The sequence below is a fragment of the Prinia subflava genome, chromosome 4 (assembly GCF_021018805.1).
Source record: "Prinia subflava isolate CZ2003 ecotype Zambia chromosome 4, Cam_Psub_1.2, whole genome shotgun sequence".
Lineage (NCBI taxonomy): Eukaryota > Metazoa > Chordata > Aves > Passeriformes > Cisticolidae > Prinia > Prinia subflava.
The window spans coordinates 1,773,248-1,794,397 of record NC_086250.1 but is presented as its reverse complement, the minus strand read 5'-3'; the positions used below and the strand labels follow the sequence as shown (position 1 = coordinate 1,794,397).

Genomic DNA, 21,150 nt, shown 5'->3' with positions numbered 1-21,150 from the left:
CCAAGTGAGCCAGGGAAAGAAAGAGATTGGTGGGAAGATGTGAAACATTGGAGGGAAAAGGGGTTGGATTTGCCAAGCCTGGTGGATTATGCAGTTCTTGGAGGATGAGGAAGACACATATTGTTAACTAGATGCATGCTGGGTGCAGGGCCCTGCATATGTTTTTTAGGTAGGAGCAAGGGCTGCTTCTGTGTTTTGTGTTGAAGAAATAGGAATATGAGTATCAATGAAACCAGAGCAGCCAGAAACATCCCAAACAACACTTGCAGGTTACTGGTACCACAGGAAAAGAAAATCCTGGGGACAAAGGGGATTAGCAGGAGGATACATACCCTGCCCGGACAGATCCAGGGAATGTTACTGGGACTAAAATAAAATTTATTTGTCTTTCAGTGCTAGCTCAACCCCTCCTTCAAACTCAGTGAGTCTCTGCACAATCTCCATCAAGGGGTGACTTGTGCTCTCAATACATGCAGGGTTTTGGACAGGGAAGCAGGAACTCCATCCCCCACTACTGAAGCTGCAATTTGAGTGAAAACCGATAATGACAAATCAATGAGTTGGATAACTGGATTAAACAGGGAAAGGAATTCTGCTAAAAGATCATGAAACATCACTATATTGAGCAAACATGTTATATATGCTGTATTGCTATATATAATCTGTGAAAACATGAATTAGTGTAGCATTAGATGAACAGAAAGGATTATTTACCTTGAATGCATAGAAAGAAGAGAATCTGAGACAGTTTCAAAAACTGTCTTGTCCCTTAATTACATCTGCATAAATACAATAAATTAAGGGTGATGATGCAATTTTCCCTGGGCACTGTTGGTCTTGGCTCTGGGTGACCATGTTCACACCAAACGTGTGTTTAAACACACCTGCCCAGCTTTGCTGACACACTAACCCCACAGACACCCTGTATTCACAGTTTATTCAACTTTGCCCTTAGGGTACTACTCTGAAACCATCAGTCAAAGCCTGCAGTAACAAATCAGTTGCATTCAATGTGATATACAGCCCAGGAAAGCAGCAAGGGTAGCTGCAAACTCCAAGAGGAAAACAGCTCTGTAATCAGTCACTGACATGTATTTTCAACCATCGTGTTGAAACCTGTACTACAGCTCCAGCATGGAAGAAGGCTTGAAAATAGAGACATCAGTTCCTTGAGATATGGCTGAAATTGTAAAATACTGTGCATCTGGAAATACATAGGAACTTCCAGGAATCTCCAGGTGAGAAGGTTGGTCAGACATCCTGCCTGTCTGAATGGGAAGAAAACTCCAATGTCTGTCAAGAAATAAGAGGCTTCTGCTTCTTTGGTGGGGGTTGCTGAACAGTTCAGCAAAAGAGGATAACTCTGTCATGTTCAAAATCAGAAAGTGAGTGACACAGACCAGTGGCCAAGGCAGAATGGCAGGAGACAGAAGAGAGGTCCTGAGTCTGAGCCAGCACCAGGCTGTGTGCTAAAGGCACAGCACAAACACTGGTACCAAAGGATGGGAAGATAATGGCAAAGAGATGTTTTCATGATAGGTTCTGAAGTCCACGGTACTGGTGCACAGGACAGAGGTGCAGAGTAAGACAGAAGGAACAATGCTCTGACTTGTGGAGCACAGCTGGTCCCTGGTGAAGCTGAAGATCACCAAGAGAAGATTAAGCCATGCTGATGCCAAACCTGAGATTCTACAGGCATAGCAGCAGGCTGCATGACACTAATAGACTTAACAGTATCAGTAAATTATGCCACTTTTTGGATGTGACACAAACCCAAAGAATCTGGAATACCCGAAGGTCCTCTCTTAGTACAGAGAGCAGCACAGCAAATCCAAGACAGCAGTTCCTAGGGTCAGTTTTAGAGCTCAAAAAGCAATTTCTGTGCCTAAACACAAACCCATCTGACCTGGACATTTCTGCAAACAACTTAGCAAAGCAAGATGCCTTTCTCCCTAACAGGCAGACTGGAGGCCTGATTTTTCTCACCTTTGTAAAGAAAGTCAAAGGCAGGAGGGTGCCCTGGCAGCATGAAATGCTGAATCTGAAAGGCCCTGGACAGCAGGTGAACCTCCTCCAGTCCCCACACGGATGGGTGGTTGCCTCCCAGCACCCCTCAGGAATTCGGAGTGCTGCATTCTTTTCCCATTTCTTCCCCAAGGCTTATCAGACACTGAGGATGGGAATCGCTCATGGGCACAAGGATCACACAGCCAGGACAGCGTTTGAAGCCCGGGGGCTTCTGCATTGCTTCTGTGTCAAGTACCTTGCGCTTTGAATAACAAAGGGCAATCTCTGGAGGGATCCAAACAAAAAGAACCAGTGTCAGAACCATTAACTAACCCAAGAACTAGTTACAGGTTGTTTGATAGGAAAAAAAAAAAAAAAAAGAAAAAGGAAAAAAAGAAAAAGGAAAAGAAAAAGAGAGGGAGATCCGAGTGCTCAAAGAGGAATGAACAAGTTCCTCTGGGGAAGATGACTGGGGGGTTTGGGTAGCACTGGTGGGGGGTGAGATGCAGGCTGCTGGCTGCTGCTTTGAGGGGTTCTGCTGCGGGTTCTGCAGTTCCTGCACCACGGCTGCAGCCAGCACACACTGCTCTGACCTGGAGAGGAGCAGGGAGGGGTGCTGATGGCCACACAGACAAATGATGTGTGAGAACGGGTCTGCACTCCCTGCTGCTGCCACACGCTGCTTCAGGGGCACGATTTTGGTTTTTAAAGCACGGATTTTTATTTCCTTGTTTAGTGTCCTGGTTCTGCGTGACCTCGACAACCAAGCATGCAGGGTATGCCCCAACAAGAAGCCACTGTGGCCGTGATGAAATGAAGATCAAGCTACAATACTCTTGAGTCTTCTGGATGGTCCAGCACAAACAAATGTTACCTACAGCCCAAATTTCACCTTGTGATTGAACAGCAAGGACTTTGGTTTTTCTGCAATGACAATTCACTTCTCCCACCAATGACCTTCACCTGCATCTAGCCAGGCTTCAATATCTACTTGCCAATTTTAATCCACACGCTTTTTTCTTTCGGCTACTGTTATTTGATTCTTTTTGAGGAGAAGCTCCTTGGGAGCTGGAGCTGATTAACTCACAAAAGAGCCAAATACATCTCCTATATTCTGAAGGGGCGAATAGGAATGGGGCTTACCACTCCACATTCAGACTGGAAGAGGATCATTACTTACTATTCATTCCTGGATCCTTGAAGAACAAGTGAAGCCAGCTTAATGCTGTATTGTTCATTCCTAGTGCCCATCAACAGAAAGCATGCTCCCAATTCATTGCCACAAGGAAAGACAACAGTATTGCTGTGCCATAAGCACTTCTGATTGTTTGGGGGCTGCAGAGAGGACCTTAGGGTATTCCAGGGAGGATGAGCACTGTGGGGAAGAAGCTGCAGTTATTGTCTTGATGATGGTGGGGAAATAGGACACATGCTGTATTACAGCACAAATCCATATGAAACAAGCCCTTATGTGCCTTGCTGCTCACAGGAAATACATTTAATGTCAGAAAAAAGAGTCCCCTGTGAGGCACAAAATACCTAGCGTGGGGTTGCCTTGAAGCAAATAAGCTTAGCAAATTCATTCCTTAGAACCAGCCTCACACATTATAAGTTTCTGGAGACCATGGATAAACCCAAGTTTTTATAGATAAATAGGTCCTAAAGAAGTCCCTTTTGGGATTTGTTTCAGAACAGGTCTTTCACCTCCTTTTCCCTAAAGTTTAAACCACTACATTGGTTGAGCCGCAAAGAAACTAAGGAAGGATCAAAAGTAAAATGGGAGAAAAAGTAAAAGCATAGGTGACTTGGAGACTGACATGACACACCACGTTATCACAGTGGCCTAGCAGCTGGCCAGCACCCACCCCAGCTGTTCAGCACGCCCACCGAGGCTAAAAGGCTCCAAAAAAAGCTACTTCAGATCTTCTCCAATATTCTTCTCCCTTGGACTAAACATTGCTTTCTGCACTTGGATGAGGTGGTGGAAGGGGCCTGCGAAACCAACTGTGCTGGAATAAAAATCCTGCACCAGTGTTTTGGAGCATCCCTGCAAGCCTCCAAAGCGAGGGCAAAGGTTTCACATCGGGCCAACTTGCACACCCCATCTGTCTCTCTCCACAGTTCTTTGCCTTCTTCCTTGAAAGGAGAAGATATTTTCACTTGCCTTCTCAGTTTCTTTTTTCATCATTGCTTTCTTCCTCCCCTCCAGAGTACTTGGTTTGCAACATCAAGAAGTTATAAATACAGCTGTCCCTTTCAAAATTCATGCTCTGACACTGGCATGGTGACATCACTGCAGTCTCCAAGACCCTTTGCTGACTGTTCTCTATTCCTCCTTTGAAGTTCAGCCACCTATTCCTCCCTGTCAATGTTTTGCATAACTCCCTCTCCCCAGCAAGCCAATCTGTTTGTCTCTCATCCATCTGCCCTGACAATAACAGCACAGCTTTTCCTCTTTTTCTTCCACTGTTTTCGGTCCTTATTCTCCACCACATCCATGGAATAGCACTTCCAGAACATGCTACCAACTTTTCTTCAAATTCTTCTTTAAAGATTCATTTTATCCATCTGAGAATCAAAGACATTTACTTAGCTTTAGTTATATTTCAACTCTATAATTTTATTCCACTGTGCTTCTCATTAATCTCTGAATGACCGTGTTATTTTACCGCTGTAATCTCATCCTTCCTTTGCCAACACCTGCCAGCTGCTTCATTTTCACTTTTTACCCTTTAAAAGGCTCACCTTGCATGGCTTGGCTATTGCTATAATAAATATTAAAATTAGATTCAAGATGAGCAATGGAGCCACTTCATCTCCCTTGCCCCCTCACGGTATCTCCCGTGCCGACGATACCGGGTTGATTCCAGAGGCCATCCACCAATATCCATGATGTATGCAAGGCAGCACTTGCTAAAAGTCAGACTGTAAATAATGCTGATCTTGTTGATATTCACTTGGCATTCATGAATATGATTCTGAGTGAGTGAGGTGCTCTGTGGCCGGGCTGTGGAAGCAGTTGTTATAGCCAAGGTCACCGGCACAACTGCAGGGGCAGGTTCAAAACTCCTCCCAGAGGTGGTGGCACCAGGTCTGCTGTGACTGAGCTTAGGCTGGCCAAAGGTTATGCCATGGCCTGAAGTGGTGGCTTCATTCAGCTCAGTCTGAGCTTGGCTTAGCTCTTCCCACAGCCCAGCTCACACAGTGTCCGTGAGACTGAAATCTCAGCACTTGTTTGCCAGCTATTCCTATAGAGCTGCCACTTTATCCCCTGGAGCAGACTGACAAACAGCAGCTCTGGAGGGACACAGCTCATGCAGGCACATGCACAAGGGTGATTTCAAGATGTTAAGCATTTTAATGAGGTCTCTTTTACCAAAATATGAGACCTGGGGTAACCCCCAAAGTACCTGTAAGGACACGGTCCACACAGGATAAAGGACAAGGCTGGACAAAAGTGACAAAGCAGAAGGAAGAAACAAAATACCCAGAGCTATTAAACACAGTCCTCAGAAACAGGCACTGTTCCTCAGTAGGTTAGAAGATTTCAGATTATCTCTCTCTTTCTGATGAAAGCTCAAATAAGTAATTACAGAACAAGTGTTAGAAAATACACAGAACAGAGAGTGTTCTTGAGTGGCAACTCAGCAAGTAGGAAATACAGCTCTTCAGATGCCATACTGGGAGTGTTTCTCAATGCCACCACTAAGGATAGGAAAGAAATAATTTAAACAGTTGTGGAGAAGGAAGAGGAGTTAAGGAATATCCTCTTATTATCCCTATCAGAACAAACCAGGTGCAAATTACAAGCCAAAGACTCCAAGGATAGTTTAGGCATCCCAGAGGAGCAAAGGGTGTGTGCAAAACCAATGATCCCCTTGGGATGGAAAAAAATTCCAATGCATTAGGGAGGAAATAACAAGAAAAAACAATTGAGGTCCCTAAGGAAGAAAATCCCCTCTGGTGGCACAGAAGTCAATAAGAGAGTTTGCAGCTGTACTGATGGACCAATCCCCTGAGGTGTGAAAAAAGAAAAGAATCTCATGGGGCATAGGAAAAAAAAAAAAAGGCAGCAAGAGATATTGTTTTTCTTCCTCCTCACATTCTGACCTTTGTGCACGTTGGAAAATAAAACTTAGAAAAAAGCAGCAAAGATGTTTTTTGAGACGAAGTAGCAGCACACAAAATGCCTCCCAATAACAAATACGATAAAGTTACCGAAACTTTTTATGCCATCACATTAGAAAAAGAGCAGAAGTGCAATAACAAAACACTGAGCAATGAGTTTCACCCAAAGACAAGCTGAACAGCGGGAGCTTTTCTGGAATATTTTAGTTGAGTGTACACATCCATGTCACACCATCACTTCTTACTTAAAAACAGCTGCAGAAGGCTCCTGCTGCGGCCGCTGCCGTTAGCTGAAGCTCTGATCTTCCTGTCTTCATACAAGTCATCAAGTCACATTTCCTGCTGGAATTAAAGTGGCAGCCCCTAGGGACTGTGCAGCTACCCAATTTATACCAGAGACAATCTGAAGCAAGCACCAGGATATTTTTTCAAACTGCTTAATTTTTTGCAACCCTCAAATTCTAACAAGAGTTTTTCTGGGCGTTTGCCTTTTGAAGCAATTAAAAGACAGACATTTTAAGACCTATGCAAAAAAAGCTGGGAGCAGGAAAAACCTGTGGGCAATGTCACTGGCATCAAACCAAAGCATGCTTTAGATACCTATTGCACCCAGTTACACACAGATGGTACAGATGGTATATGGATACTACGAGGGGTATTTATAAAACAACAAAAGCTGCACATCGTGACACACGAGTATTTTGGCTCAGAGCAAAAAGAGGAGAGCAACGGGGAAACTGTCGTGGCCAAGTGCTCAAACTACCTGGTGCCAGGCAAGGACAGCTATGGGGTTATTGCTAAAGATGCAGAAATGCAGGCAACTGGGTTTTGTTCTGTACTTCTACAGTACTTAACACAGCAAGAACCAGGTCAATGGGGTGTTCCTAACAGCTATGATTGGTTATGATAAATAAGACTTTGGAGAAGATCACAGAGCATCCCAGTAAGTAGTCTCTGTAGTTAAACACAGATATCCATAACTCAAAGGAAGTTTTATGTTACCAGACAACACTCCTTTAGCCATCAAGCAGGGTAAAAAGCAGTCTCTCTTGTATGTGATTTTTTTTTAAAGTCTGTCATAAATAATATCAAAATCAAGGCAAAGTTGCTCTACTTCAAAACCAAGGATCACAGAAACCTACAAAAGTATTAGTCTCTCTTTTTTTTCAAAGAATGGAAAGCAAATCAAACTAGAGCATGTTAAATTGAGCATTAGAAGGGCTCTCAGCCACTTCCAAAATTACTTGAGAGCACATTATAATTAGCAAAGGTATGTGACAGTTTTATGCCCCTCTATGATGCATGATTAAAGCCAGGCAGCCCAGCTCTGCCGCAAGTCCTGCGCACCGTCAAAACAGATGTGACAAGAACTGCAAGCTGCTCCCAGACAGACTGTGAGAAAGCAGAGGCAGATAACATTTTGGCCATCAAAGATGTAAGACCCGACACAGAACTAATTAAACCTCGAAACCCCTCAGAGAAGGGGGCAAACTGAGGTTTATGAAGCATCCCGTGCTCGAGCTGCAGTGCCCCAGCCCAAGAACAAGCCCCTGCCTTTCTCTCTGAGGTGCAACAGGGAACAGAAGTTTACAGGCTGATAGTAACAGCTCCCAGCCTCAGCACGAGGATGCAGGGCACAAATGACTGGAGAGATGCTGCAGTGACACCACCACGATGATCTGTGACACTGCTGATTTCTCCCACCCGAGACAGGTACCTCTGATCTGTCTGCAGCAGAGAACTGTGGAGTCCCGGGCCACTGTGAAAAGCCAGGTTTAAACTCCACACAAATCCTGCCTCTTACATTTGTGTGGCTTTGTACATTTCAGTACATTTGCATTCAAAAAAATCAATTAGAGGCTCAGCTTCCTACCAGTAACTGCGGAAGAACAAGGTGCAGAAGGGAAGCTGTGCATCAGCCTCTTGAACTGGGGGCAGAGGGGGAAAATGGTGTTGCAAAGAAACGTGTAAGGAACATGGAGAATTTTAGGCTTTTGGATTCCACAGTTGGTTTTAAGTGTGAAACAGTGTGGCAGGTTTGTTTCTCAGAACTGTATCCAAGCCATCACTTTTATTCTTATTTGTCTACAGATTTTCATATTTAGACTACATCTAAATGCTTCTCCCCTCATGATATCCCTCTGCATGCAGCATCTTTGCCTCTTGCTTCCAGGCAGCCTCCCACATTTTCCTCTGCAGTGCTTCAGAGCTCACCTCTCCAACATCCCAGCAGTTTCAGGCAGTTTTCCTGATACCTCCCTTCAGCCATTCCCACAGCACTGCTCCTGTTGGGCCCTCTTCCCCATCCCCTCTGCAGAAATTTCTTTCCTCATTATCCCCATTCCCACGAGGTAACTCCCTTCTTACAGAGGCTGCAGAAATGGTGCAGCTGGTTTCTCCTTCAGGCACGACTGTTTGGGTGTTTGGTTGTGTGTTTTGTTTGTTTGGTTGTGTGGTTTTTTTGTTTGTTTGTGTGTTTGGGTGACAGACAGACAACTTGCCAGTGTCACACTGCTCACCCCTGATTCAACCCTGAATTTCATCCCTGAATTTTCTTATTTAAGAGAGTTGCAAAAGGAGAGGCAACTACACAGTGCAATCACAAAGTGGACACTCTTACGTCTTGAGAGTTTTGGAGAACCTCACGATGTAGAATTTATGAATTTTATCAAAGACAAATCTGCTGCTGCTGCTACAAGGGTAAGCTGGTTCAGGTGGGCAAAACACTTGAGCCACTACTTTCTGATGGCTTTGGTATGAAGAAATAAACTCGCTGCATGTTTACAAGCAGGTATGTATTGCTCTGTGGATATTTTGGTTTTATTTGGAGGTAGTAAATGCAGAGCAACTGCCTGGTTCAGGTCCTGATACCCACTGATGCTGCAGGTCTGTGCAGCAATGAAAGAGAACTTAATTAAGTGGCATATGTACATATAAATAAACTATATAAATTTTGTTGAACATAATCAGTTAATTAGAAATAGAGCTTTCAATGCAAGCACCTGTGGCTATGCCTATGCACTGGCCTAAGCCTCTCCACAACAGGGGGATCTTAGGGAGCAGGATTGCTTCCAAGCAACTGCATGTGTTGCCAAGCTGTCTTTGTCCCCACAATTATGCTTTGCTATTAACATGATTCACAGAAGAACAAATAAAACACACTGCAACAAGCCTTTGCTATCACTGGAAGCACATTTCGCTGTGCGAGCAGCAGTCCTCTAAAGGATGATGCTCTGCAGATGTCTCCATTTGGGAGGCTGCTTTAATGGACACTAACAAAGTGCCTCTGGATGTCAAAACTTCAAGAGAACACGTCAAATCACTTCCCAACATCCTGTAGCTGAAGTGATTCCAATACTCCTTTTACTTCTGAGACAATAATCACAGTTGTCCCTATGTAAATGGGATCTTCCACGCAAGCCAGGTGTGTGCAGAGCAGCAAGTTTTATGCCATGCAACACACACAAATGCTGGAAACATGTGATGGCTTAATATCACTGATTTGACCAGAGTGCAGAGCACACCAGCAGATGTGGCTGCTCACTGTGTGCACCAGCAGAGCCCCAAACACGCTTTTTGCACTGAACAAAGGGGTTTGCTTAGCGGCTCTGTACAATTAAAAGCCTACAACTCAACCCAAGAGAGCTGGAATTCCCTTCCACTCGGTGAAGCATCTGGCCTGATTGCTGGTGGCTGCTGATCAGTGCCATGTCATCACTCCAAAGCCGTGAAACATCCCCTCCACCGTGTTAATTAGCTCCCCTTGCAAAGTGCTCGAGCCAGAGCAGGTTACTCACGTGATGTCTCTGCGCTGATAGCAACCTTGAAGGAGGCAAGCGATCAGGTCGCTGATAAACTCCACATCGTCCCCGTGAAGAGCAGCTTCCAGTTCCTAATGAGCAGAAAGGAGAAGGGAAAAAAAATATCCGACCATTAAAATAATTCCTTAGAATTTCCTGCTAGCGCATCAGGACCAAAAAGACCCGAGCAGCCTCATGTATGTGTACAGCAGCAGTGCACGCGTGGGGTAAACTGACCTTCCTCATCATTAAAAATGCTGTTTCTACTACCTCTTCATTGCAAGAGTTTATGAGAAGACCTTGAAAGGCTTTTACTGAATGTCACTCTCCAGCCAGAAGACTGATGCTTTTGTCTGGACGCAGAAAAATAGGGTTCAGTGGGGTTGAGATCCACTCCAGCCTAATGAGAAAGGCATGATTTCTGCCATGTTCACCTGATGGACAGGAATCAACAGTTTCATTCTGCTGCTTTACCTCGCTCACTGAGGCTGGTGAGCTCAATTTAAAAGATGTGCTCAGCAAGCAGGGCACTAAAAGCCACTCACAACCCAGAAGTAGCAGTTTCAGATGGATTGCCAGAAATGGCTGAAAGCTAGCAAGCAAATGCCTCGAAGAAAAGCAAGCATTTTGATTATTTAACTTATTTGCCATTGGGCTCCTTTTTTTTTTTTCAACTCCAGTAAGAAAGAAAGGATGGAGGGATGTCAGACTTCGTCACTCAAAATCTCAATCTCCTTGAGAGTATCACGGCTTATTTCAGCACAGAGGAGTTCACAAAGATGTGATACACAAATTGAGCCACAAAAAGGATAAACTCCTGAAATTTAGTTATTACAAATTTTGCACATATTGTAAGAAATATCTTTTTTTCAGCTAGCAGTTTCAAAAGTGCTTTGTTTTCCAAATATTATTTGGTTAATTATAGTTTTATTTGTACGCCAGAAAATTATTCACAGTAAGAAAAATCCACTTTCTGGAAGACTTATCATCACTAGCATACAGCATTTAACAAGATTTAATATGGATAAACAATATAGGCATAAGAAGCTATTCTTTTTGGGTTTCAGAGTAAATAATGGATTGAATACAAATTCCTGCTTGAATGTTACTCAACAGACTGTTACACAAATAGCTAAGCTAATGGCTACAGAATAAAGGTTAATGGCCAGAGAATAAAGGATAAACGTTTTGGCACTTACCCAATAAAGAAGAGAAAGTGCTTTTTTTATTAGACCGCAGTAACTGCAGTAATAAAATTATTGATAACAGATTGCAGCTTAAACGCCGCTTGTGGTTTTTTATTGGAAATGTATTAATGGCATATTTTCATTACCAACACTGCTCTTATTTACCTCTTGTGCAACACCCAAAGTGCTTCAGGAGCAGAAGCCTGACACCTGCCCTGTGAGGAATGTACTAAACACATTTATTACACGTGGAAACTGGAGGAAGGGAAAGGCCAGCATGCAGCCAAAGCCTGATGCAGTGTCCCTGCCACAGAGCTAGGGAAAGCACCAGGAATCTCTGCTCTCTGCCTCTAGATGAGCACCCTGCTGAATGACAAGTTCATACAAAACCTGCAGTTGCTGCTTGCCATCCCTTGGACAGAGTGGTATTATTGTTGTATAAATAGGAATCACGCTATATAAATAGTAATTACCGAGGGAATTCACTTACAATCATGGAATGTCCCGAGTTGGAAGGGACCCACTAGGACTGAGTCCAGCTCCTGGCCCTACTTACCATTTGATAAGTGGCTAGTATTTTAGAGGTGTTGACTTACTTTATTTGTAAAATATTTTAGTGGACATATGCCTTGTATAAATATCCCTGGGGAGAGGGGAGCGGGGAGAACCTAAAGCATGTGATATGCTAAACCATCCCAGGTGTGTTACCACATTACCACAATAAACCTGCAGCTTGTGAAAAATGACATGTTAGAACCCAGAATGATGGGCAGGGGGAAAGTAAGTCTCCAGGATGCCTCCTGCATTCAGCCTCTCCCTCATCCACACACACTTGTTCATTAAAGCTGTCAGTCAGCAGCCTGCCCCTGCTAGGATGTGACAGCCTTTTGTATGAGGGAATATTTAAACTGCTTCCCGTGAGCCTTTTCAGCCTGCTGTTTGACTAGCACTCCTTAGGCAGTGGCCACTGCTGCCTCAGATAGCCCCTATCTGCAGCCATTGTTTTCCAGAGTGACCTTTACATTTCTAGAGCTGGCGGGTCACCCCGGGAGCAGGGGACATTCCTGGGGCACTGGGCAAGATGCCATCTCCTAGGCAGGGACTAAAACACCTGGATGGGTTGATCCCCCCCATTCCTGCTGGTTGCTTTCTCCCAGAAGGGTGCTCCTTGTCCTTGTCTCCATGGCAGGTGTAGCACCAATTTTGGGGACCTGCCCCGGATGGATCTCACAGCCACTGGATAAAGGGGGCTCTGGGCACGCAGACCAACGTGGGGCTGGCTGCAGAGTCCCAGTGCCACGCTGGGTTAAGGGGCTCTGGAACAAGGCAGGATTGAGCAGCACACACACAGCCTGGGGCCAGTGAAGGTCCATCCCTGGCAGAGTGAGGTGCTTCTGTAGAAAGGCACTTGCACCGTGCTCCCCAATGCCATGGGTGCTTCCTGGAGCCACCCTGATCCTCTGCTCCCTGCCAGCAGTGACACTCAGTGCCAAAATGTTTCAGTAAAGGCACAGTCCAAGTGATTATTTGTCTTGGAAAAAGGATACTGACATTGTCCTGTAATGTCCTGTAATGTTTCTGTCTACATTTTAACTACTGCTGCCTGTGACAGAAGGGTAAGAGCAGTGAGAGGAACCTGATGAATGAACATGGGGCTTGAACAATGAACCCAGGGCTGGGTCCATCAGCCCTGCTTATCTCAATGTCACCATTTTCTATCCCACTGGCTTCTCCAGCTTCCTGTCCCAAAACACCTAAATTCTAGACTCTTCCCACACGCTCAGAGTGCTGTGGGAATGGCAGACGCACTAGGAGGATGTGATGCAAATCTTAACATCTCAGGAACACAAAGAGTTAGCATCCCTTCAGGTTTTCACCTAATGCTTCAGCCCACATTTTGCAGGAGGATTTTTCCAGCCCTCTCCTCCAACAAGGGACAGCCAGCAAAGCAGCACACTGCTCAAGCAGCACATCTAAACACGGGTAGATGAAGTGATGCCAGGGACTCTCAGGAGAAAGAAGCCACCAAAGCCCCCCTAAGGGTCCTAAGTGCAAACCCTGCCCCAGTCACCCGTCCCCACACTGCTCCAGCCTGGCCAGGACGAGCGGCTCAGCTTCCTCCCCGCCACCATCCTCCCCACGCCTCCAATCCTTTTGTTTTTCCCCCTTTCTCTTTGAGCACTGAGCTGTGAGCACAGAAATCTGAACCTTGCCAAAACGCTTTGGGGACAGCACAGAAAGGAAACAGAAGAGGCAGCAAATCAGCAGAGGAAAAGGGGGGGACACACATCTCCTCCTCCTCTAGCTGGAGAGAGCAACAGACAGGAGAAAAGCAGGATTCTCCCCCTCTCCAGCTGGCGTCACACCTCATTAGGGAAAAGCCTGTTTAACGTCTTTCCCTCCCCCAGCCCGGTCCTAAATCCCCCCTGAGTCAGGCAAGGACTGTTGGGAAGAGGCGATGCCAGGGCCAGGGTGGGAGCAGGGGTGAGCACCTCTCCCAGAGGAGCCGGCCAGAGCGGGGTCAGCAGGGTGGGACAGGCACCCACCGTCCATCCCCACGCCTGGGATGGAGGGAGGGCTGGCACAGCAGGGCACGGTGCCCCACGCTGGGGCTGGGATGAACCCCACCGAAACCAGCGGTGCTCTGGATGCCTTTTTGATACCTGCCCGGATTTTGGAGAGAGAGGACAGCCAGCCTTCCTGAGGAAAGCAAACAAACGAGCCCACAACAGCGACGCCGCTGTTGCCAAGCTGGCGTGGGGTGAGCCCGGGGCTGCTGCTGTGTGTGGAAAGCAGGCAGCCTCCAGCTTCTGCTGCAGCAAGCTGAATGTGCAGAGGGCAGCTCACAAAGCCGGGGGCCTTCCCTGCAGAAGACTCCTCCAAAGCTGCAAGAGCCCAGCGTGAGCAGGCTGGCTGCTGAGATACAGGACTAGAGTTTAGAGGTTTCTTCCGTGCTGCAGCTGAATCATCTATGACTGAATGTGATGGACATAACGAGTTTAAGCACAGCTAAGCCTTGTCCAAGTTAGCCATCAGTTTAAAAGCCCCAATCCCCTCAGCTCTATTTCCATAGCGCTGCTGTTATCAGCTTTCCATTGCAGTGCTCCAAAGTGACTCAACGGGCTTTTGCAGAGGCTTTAGGAGATCACCAAAAGCTACAGGCAGGGCGTGCTGAGCCAGCCCCAGCCCATGCTCTGAAATTTCAATGCCGTCACTGAGTCAAGTCAGGATGTTCTTTTCCCCTCACAGATAATTAATGACGACAGGCATCTGGGCAAAAGTTTGGCAAACTCATGCCAAAGGGTACCGGGATTGGGCAGGAAGATGGAAAGTCAACTGCAGGCCTGAAATGCTTCCAAGAAGCACCATTTATCCCTGCCAGTGTGAAGTCAGTGTCTGTCAGTGTGCTCAGCCCCTAGCACCTTCTCAGAATGCCTGAGAGAACCAGGCCCCCACTCAGCACGCTGCCTGCAGCCCTGTTCTCCCTGCTTGGCATCCCTGCCATCATATGGAAATAGTTTCCAAAATATGAAGCGTGTTCTGTCCAACGAGCCAGGAGGGCACTGCAGGGCATTAGGGGCTCCTAGGTGCCCTGCAAGGGCAAACAGCAGCGGGTTTAGCTGGCTGCCATAAATTCAGAAAGAAGTGATGGCTCCTGGTCCTGATGGAGTCTCCCACACATGCCATCTTATATTTAAGTGGCTGTTGGAAACACTACGTGTGCAGCTCTCCCACCTTCCCCACAGTCCTGCAGGAGCCTGCATGCTGTCCCCTCTCTCTGTGATCCTCCAGGGCTTTAAGGTTTCCCAAGCTACAGGGATCCCCAGTCTCTTCACTCTGCCTTTCCACAGCAGGGAAGATGGGTGCTAAATGCCCTCCCTGTGCTCCTGGCAGCAGGGATGAAGTCAGAGCTGCCTCAAGGAAACATCATCATCTTCACCTCAGCCTCAGGACCACAAGCTGAGAGGGAGCCAAGCTGGCCGTGTACAGCTGAAGAGGTTAATGACACTCATCATCACAGTGGTCCCAGCTCCTCTCTGAGCCTCTCTTCTGGTGTGTGCAAGGTCAAGGCATGAAGAGCAAATACCTGGGGAGGAAAAAAGCTATCCTGTCAGAAGGGAACTATCATTTGGGGAGGGGAACAAAGAAACTAACTGTTCTTAGTATTCCTTTTTTCCTGTTTCTACAGGTTCCCCCTTAATGTCTGTCAGTGCCTTCTGAAATGCCTACCTTCCTCAGCATTCTGAGAGCAGGCTTTGAAGGCTATTTCCAACATGTTGTAAAATAGGAGCGTGATGTTACTCCAGGGCTAGGCAGAGGTGTGAGATGACGGCTTTGTATGAGGGAGATTGGCTATAAACAGAAAGCCAGGGAGAATTTGCTGTATTGCCTCCCCGTTATGGCTGTTTGCAAAGAACAAATCCCACACGCTCCCGTGCTGGTGCCAGCAGCACAAGGGGTAACGTCAGCCATGCTCTCCTCCAGCTATGAAAGGGGATGCAGCAGACACTGAATTCCACTCAGCTCAGCCTAAGAAGGGTTGCAAATGCAAACTGTTTGCCGTGCCAGTGGACATTTTGGTCAGGCTAGAATTTTCCAGACTTTGTTTATAAGCAAACTCACATTTTGTCTTCCCTTTATCCCCTCTATCAGTATGCTTAAAACTCTGAGACCACCGTGCTGTCTATGTACCATCTATCCCACTTACAGAACAGCTGGAGTTCTGCATCCACATTAACCTGCTGCCTGATCTCTCCCTTGGGACAGGGACCCTCCCCTGTTTGCACAGCACGCCGCTCCTTGCTCTCCAAGTGGAATTTTTCACTGCTGTGTCACACAAACACAAACGAGCAGCTCACGCTGGGTGGCTAAACTGTACTGAAAAGAGATTTCAGACTGATCAATCCAGTCTCCCTCACGCCCCACAGCCATGTACCAGTGCTAATAACGCTTTCTTCTCCTCCTAGCTCCTCTTGCCTGCAGTGCAAGTGATTTGAGAACTACATTTGTTATGAATGTATGCATTGTCATCACTTTACAGATGTAAAACTGCTACTCACTCCATTTCTTGTCCCTGGCAAAGAACCTTTTCAGATGGGCAGGGTGCATGTGAAGCTCTGAAGTAACAAGTGACTCTTTTCTGTTTAGCAGTTCGATATTACATTTTATGCCTCTAAAGCAGTTGCCATCCCAGAACATCAAAGCATTTTAAGAACATTCAGTAATGCCTTGCCACACCTGTGAAGCAAGGGGAGGCACACACCCACATGCAGATTTTACAGACAGCCCAGCTATGAGCCCCAGCATCCACACCATGGGTATGCTTCACTCAGTGGAGGGGCTAAGAGACAGCCCTGAGGCTTGACACTCAATGCCACTAATATCATCTTTCTTTCTCCGCAGTTTTATGAGCAGCCAAAGCCTTTGGAAATCGTGCTATTTCCCTCCAAAGGACAATTTCTCCTTTTTAAAATAATCCCCTCTTCCTTCAGTGCAGATAATCTATACCATTTACCATAAGCCAGTTACGCTGGCTGAGGGGCAAGCATGGCACTGGGCACTGAGCTGGCTTCACAGGAAATTTCAGGCTCAGCAGAACCTCCAGCCTTTGCTTTGCAGACCTCTTACAGGCCCCGTGGAAGATTTCCAAGAGGCCTGTGAAGAGCAAATAAGAAAAGCAAGCCTATCATCAGTCTGGTTAAATTTCTAATCAGGAGTCTTTGGCTTTATGGGAAAAGCATTGGCACTGTGGTCTTAAAAAAAAAGAACCAAACCAAAACACTGCCCTCATGCCCCTATCCCAAAGTGGCTGACTGCTATTGCCCAAGCCACAAGTTCAACTCCTCCAGCTGAAAACAGCCTCCAAACACAACAGTGTGAGAGGAAACACAGTCTGTTTGAATTGCATCCTGTTTGCCTCACCCTCAGACAGAAAGGTATCATTTTTTATCGCCTAGAAAGGCCCTCTCCCAAGAGCTGTGCTTGTCTGGAGTATCACAAGTATTCAGATCATTAAACTACTCGTAGACTGCACTGATTTAGGATTTTGGTTTTGTTTTGTTTTGTTTTTTTCTGGGAAGACAGGGTGAGAAAAGTGGTGAGCAGACACCTAGAGATTGGCACCATTCTGAAACTAACCCCAAATATTGTATAATATTGTATAGATTATATATCACTAAGCTCTTGCAGTCCCATGCCAGCAGTACCTTGCTGGTAAAACCCAACCAAAACAACCCCAAACTCTTTCTCTCCACATATACTGGATTTAGCATTCCCATTTATGGGCTAAGTACTACCAGCAGTTAAAGACTAAAAATTTCAGCAAGCATTTTTACACTTCACTTTGGGTGAGCACAGTCCTGCTGGTGGCAAACAGCACCAGCTCTACCTGTTTTGATGCTGTTTCTGGACACAACAGCAGCGGGTTGGCGATGGTCCCTCCCCAGACAATTCAGCTGCACGATAAATAAGGAACAGCTGATCCTGCCGTGTCACCATCTCCTGTGGTAAGAGGCTTCCTGGGTACCTAGTGGGAGTTCTGCTAAGCTTTTAAGCCCATTGGCAACGTGGGGAACAGTCTGTAGCTCCAAAGCCAAGAGGCTCGAAGTAATAATCCGATTTCAAAGCTCCTCCTCCTCTCCAGCCAAAGGCAGCAAGGGAGGATGAGATCAGACTGTAGATGCTCTTCATTTTAGGTCTGGCCATTGCACTCATCTGCTCAGCATGAGCACCGGGAAGGGGAAGGATGAGTGCCAAAATCTGGAATGGATTGTTTGGCTTAAGTTTCTGCAAAGATTTCAAAACTTACCGAGAAAGTAATTTTTTAAAGGGAATTTTCACAGCTTTTGATACAGCTGGCCTGGTCTATCTGAGCAACATCCACTTGTGTAGTTCATGCACTGCCCAAAACTCTTGGAGGGATTTACTCCCTGCCACCAGGCACTCCTGAGGCACAGGGCACTCAAGCTATGCAGCCTCCCCACAAAACTTCCCTTGGAACAGCAACCAGTGCTGCTCCTCAGGCATTTCTGTTGCTCCCCCCTCCAGGATGCTATTAGCTGCCAGGTGATATGCAAGCCATGAAACAACTTATCTCCACGAGCTTGGAGATAAACAGAAAGTCCAGATCATCCCTTAAGGAGTCAGGTGATTTCCTCGCATCCCTTCTGCCCCTCAGACAAAAACAACAACCTGGCTTTTGAATGGAGGAAGACAGGTCCTTGCTCACCACAGCCTGAAAAAGCAGGGTGAAACACTAAAACACATTCAGGTAGAAACAGGCTGGAAGGCCTTGCTTTTCCCCTTTAATCTGACCTCCACAGCCAGCCATTCTTCTGCCTCTCCTTGGATGCTGTGCAGAGTGCAGCCCAGAGCCTACACACCCCAAAAAACCCTGCCTGGGGCTCAGTGGGGACAGCAGAAGTTTGGAGGTGCTGCCAGCACTGAAAACTCTTCCTTGCTCCGGGTGGGACAAAAGCAAATCCACTGAGAGAGGGAGCCAGCAGCCACACACAGGTACCCCACGTGTTTCTGCCACTGCCCACATGAAAGGTGGGTGAGTTCCACTGCAGTGCTTGAAATTCAAGTTTCAGCACCCTTTTTTCTTCCTACTAATTTAGCAAAGAAGGATTTAAAAAAGCATGAAATAGCTGCCTACTGCTATCAGCCCTGACGAAGCAGCCAGGCAGCTACTCAGATGTGTGAGCTGCCTGTTTGCAACAGGCTTAGTCTCAAGCCCAAGAGTAAGTTTTAAAAACACATGCCTATTGCATGGCCTAAGAGTTGCTAGAACTAGAGCTAATAGGTCTTTTCCATTCTCTTAGATCAGTGCCTGCTCTCCTCTGGATTGCCAAAAGCATCATCTTGTTTATCTGTCAGACTTTCTGAACTTACTCCAAACTTATGCAGTCCAGACATACTCCAATACAAAAATTAATGGCTTTTATGCAATTTTTTTTTGAAATTATTACAACAAACACAGATGCTACCACTTCAATGAGACGAAGGGATAGGCTTGAAATAGGAAATGGTGTTTCAAGCCAGTTGAATATTGTAATGCGAGTCACACAGAGCTGGCTTCCTAAGGCACGTCACTGCAGGATCCAGTGTCAAAATAAACACAAGAAGTTATCTCTCCCAATTCACGCTCTATCTGCAGCCCTGTCCAAAAAGATCTGTATTGGATATGCGGGAAAGACCTCCCTAAAGCCTGGTTGGGGCTCAAAGCCTCTGCCCCAGGGACTACTACCTATTACACCTTCCCCATCTGGTGCTTGTTCTAAAATCCTGCGGTGCTGCCCCAGTGAAAGCCCAAACAGGGCCCTGCAGGGCTGCCTGGTGACTGAGAGAACTGCTCTTGGAGCTAGGAGCAGCCAGGAGCCCCACGGGAATTCCCATTCCCTTCCCCAGAGCTGGGGGAAAGGCAGAGGGGAGAAGGAGGTGCTCAAAAAAAAAAAAACAAAGCAAAAAAGCTCCAGGGTTTTGAGTTGGAGTAAAGTGCAAAAACTCAGGAGCTGCTTCTTGCAACGCACTGCAAGGAGCTCAACACTGTCCCCATGGCCAGAGGTGGCCATGAACCACCATCCACCTCCTCTCCCATCTGGAAGGAGCTGGGCTCACACGTGTGTTTGCCAAGGGAAGCAGCACAGAGCCCTTTGCGTGCTTAGGAGACACGCTCTGCCTTTTACTCCACATCTGGCAGGGCTGCTCCATAAAAAAGGTGATGGAGTGCTTGTGGCTCTCCTTCCAGAGCACGGGATGAAAATCTTCTTCAACACACACGCCATGCAGGAATTCTTCTCCAGCTTAATTTAAAGCTGTCTTTATAGCCAATAAATCTGCAGATTGCTACAACACTTGGCTATTTACACAGTAATTGTTATATCTGCCAGAAACAGCAAATAATTATTATTGTGATGTTCATAAATGTTAATGCTAACTACACTCTTAAAACACATATTATAAAAAGATAGTAATTTGAGAGAAGGGCAGTAAACTATTGCCCAGACCCAGAGGAAACCAGCTCTATTGCTATAATACTTATTCTACAGACATTAATTGGAGTAACTTTTTCTTCTAAATCTTCCTGACATCCAGAATATGAAAAAAGGAAAAAAACCCAAAAAACCAGACTTATTTCATTATACTTAAAAACAAACAAAAAAAACTGACCCAAAAGTCTCTTACATCTCCTGAACTGTAATAGCCAGTTTTGTTTCTGCAATTCAGTGCAGAACTGATGACATTGGATTATCCAAAGATCTGCACAAACCCTTTGGTTGGATGAAATAGCTGATCTGCCTCAAGTGGGGGGAAAAAGCTCACGATAACAGATAATTATATAACCAGCTTGTAAAAGTGTTATTAGTAGGGCATGGGATCAGGAAAGGCCTGGCTTTTATTCTCACTTCATGCATTCACAGTGATGAGAGCTAAATCTCTGTCCATCTCCCCCTCCTCCCCCACTCAAATGTTAGATAATTTTTAGCCAACCCTGTAAAACACTTGCAATCTTTGAGTAAAAGCAAGGCTGAGGTTAATGTACTGCTACTTCTCTAATATTTAGATGCTGTGTTCCACCTTGATAGCAGAAGAGAAAACTGGAAAAAAATTTCCTCTGCTGTTCAGATAAGGTAGCTTGAGGACTCAGGGGTAAACTCCAAAGTTCAACATTTTAGTTTGAAAGGACATTTCCACTCATTGGCTACTGGAATTCAGATCCTGAGATCCTGACTAAGTGATAAAATGCAATTAAAAAAAAGACAGCTTTGCCAGAGGTCTCTCTTTCTTTCAAGGAAGGAGTGGGAACATTAGACATTCTATACATTAAAATGTATAGCAGAGCAAAAACCCTTGAGTGGATCTTGTTCTGTTACCCACAGCTGGATGTCTCTGGAAATCTTTCCTCAGGAGTAAATTTTGCTCCTCCTTTCTCAGGAACAACAGAGTCAAATCCAACCAGGAGAAAAATTAAACTGGTGGCAACGAACCTTGAAGGTCTGACAGTGACCTGCGGCACCGAGGCCTCT

General features: G+C 46.0%; 1 protein-coding gene across 2 annotated transcripts in view; it reads right to left on the bottom strand.

Moving 5' to 3' along the window:
* Positions 1 to 21,150, bottom strand: part of LOC134549513 (chromatin remodeling regulator CECR2) — a 92,308-nt gene that overhangs the window by 32,749 nt on the left and 38,409 nt on the right. For both annotated transcript variants that reach the window (XM_063395110.1, XM_063395111.1), the window contains exon 2: positions 9,933 to 10,027. In XM_063395110.1, coding sequence (XP_063251180.1) covers positions 9,933 to 10,027 — 95 coding nt within the window. The remainder of the gene's footprint in view (positions 1 to 9,932; positions 10,028 to 21,150) is intronic.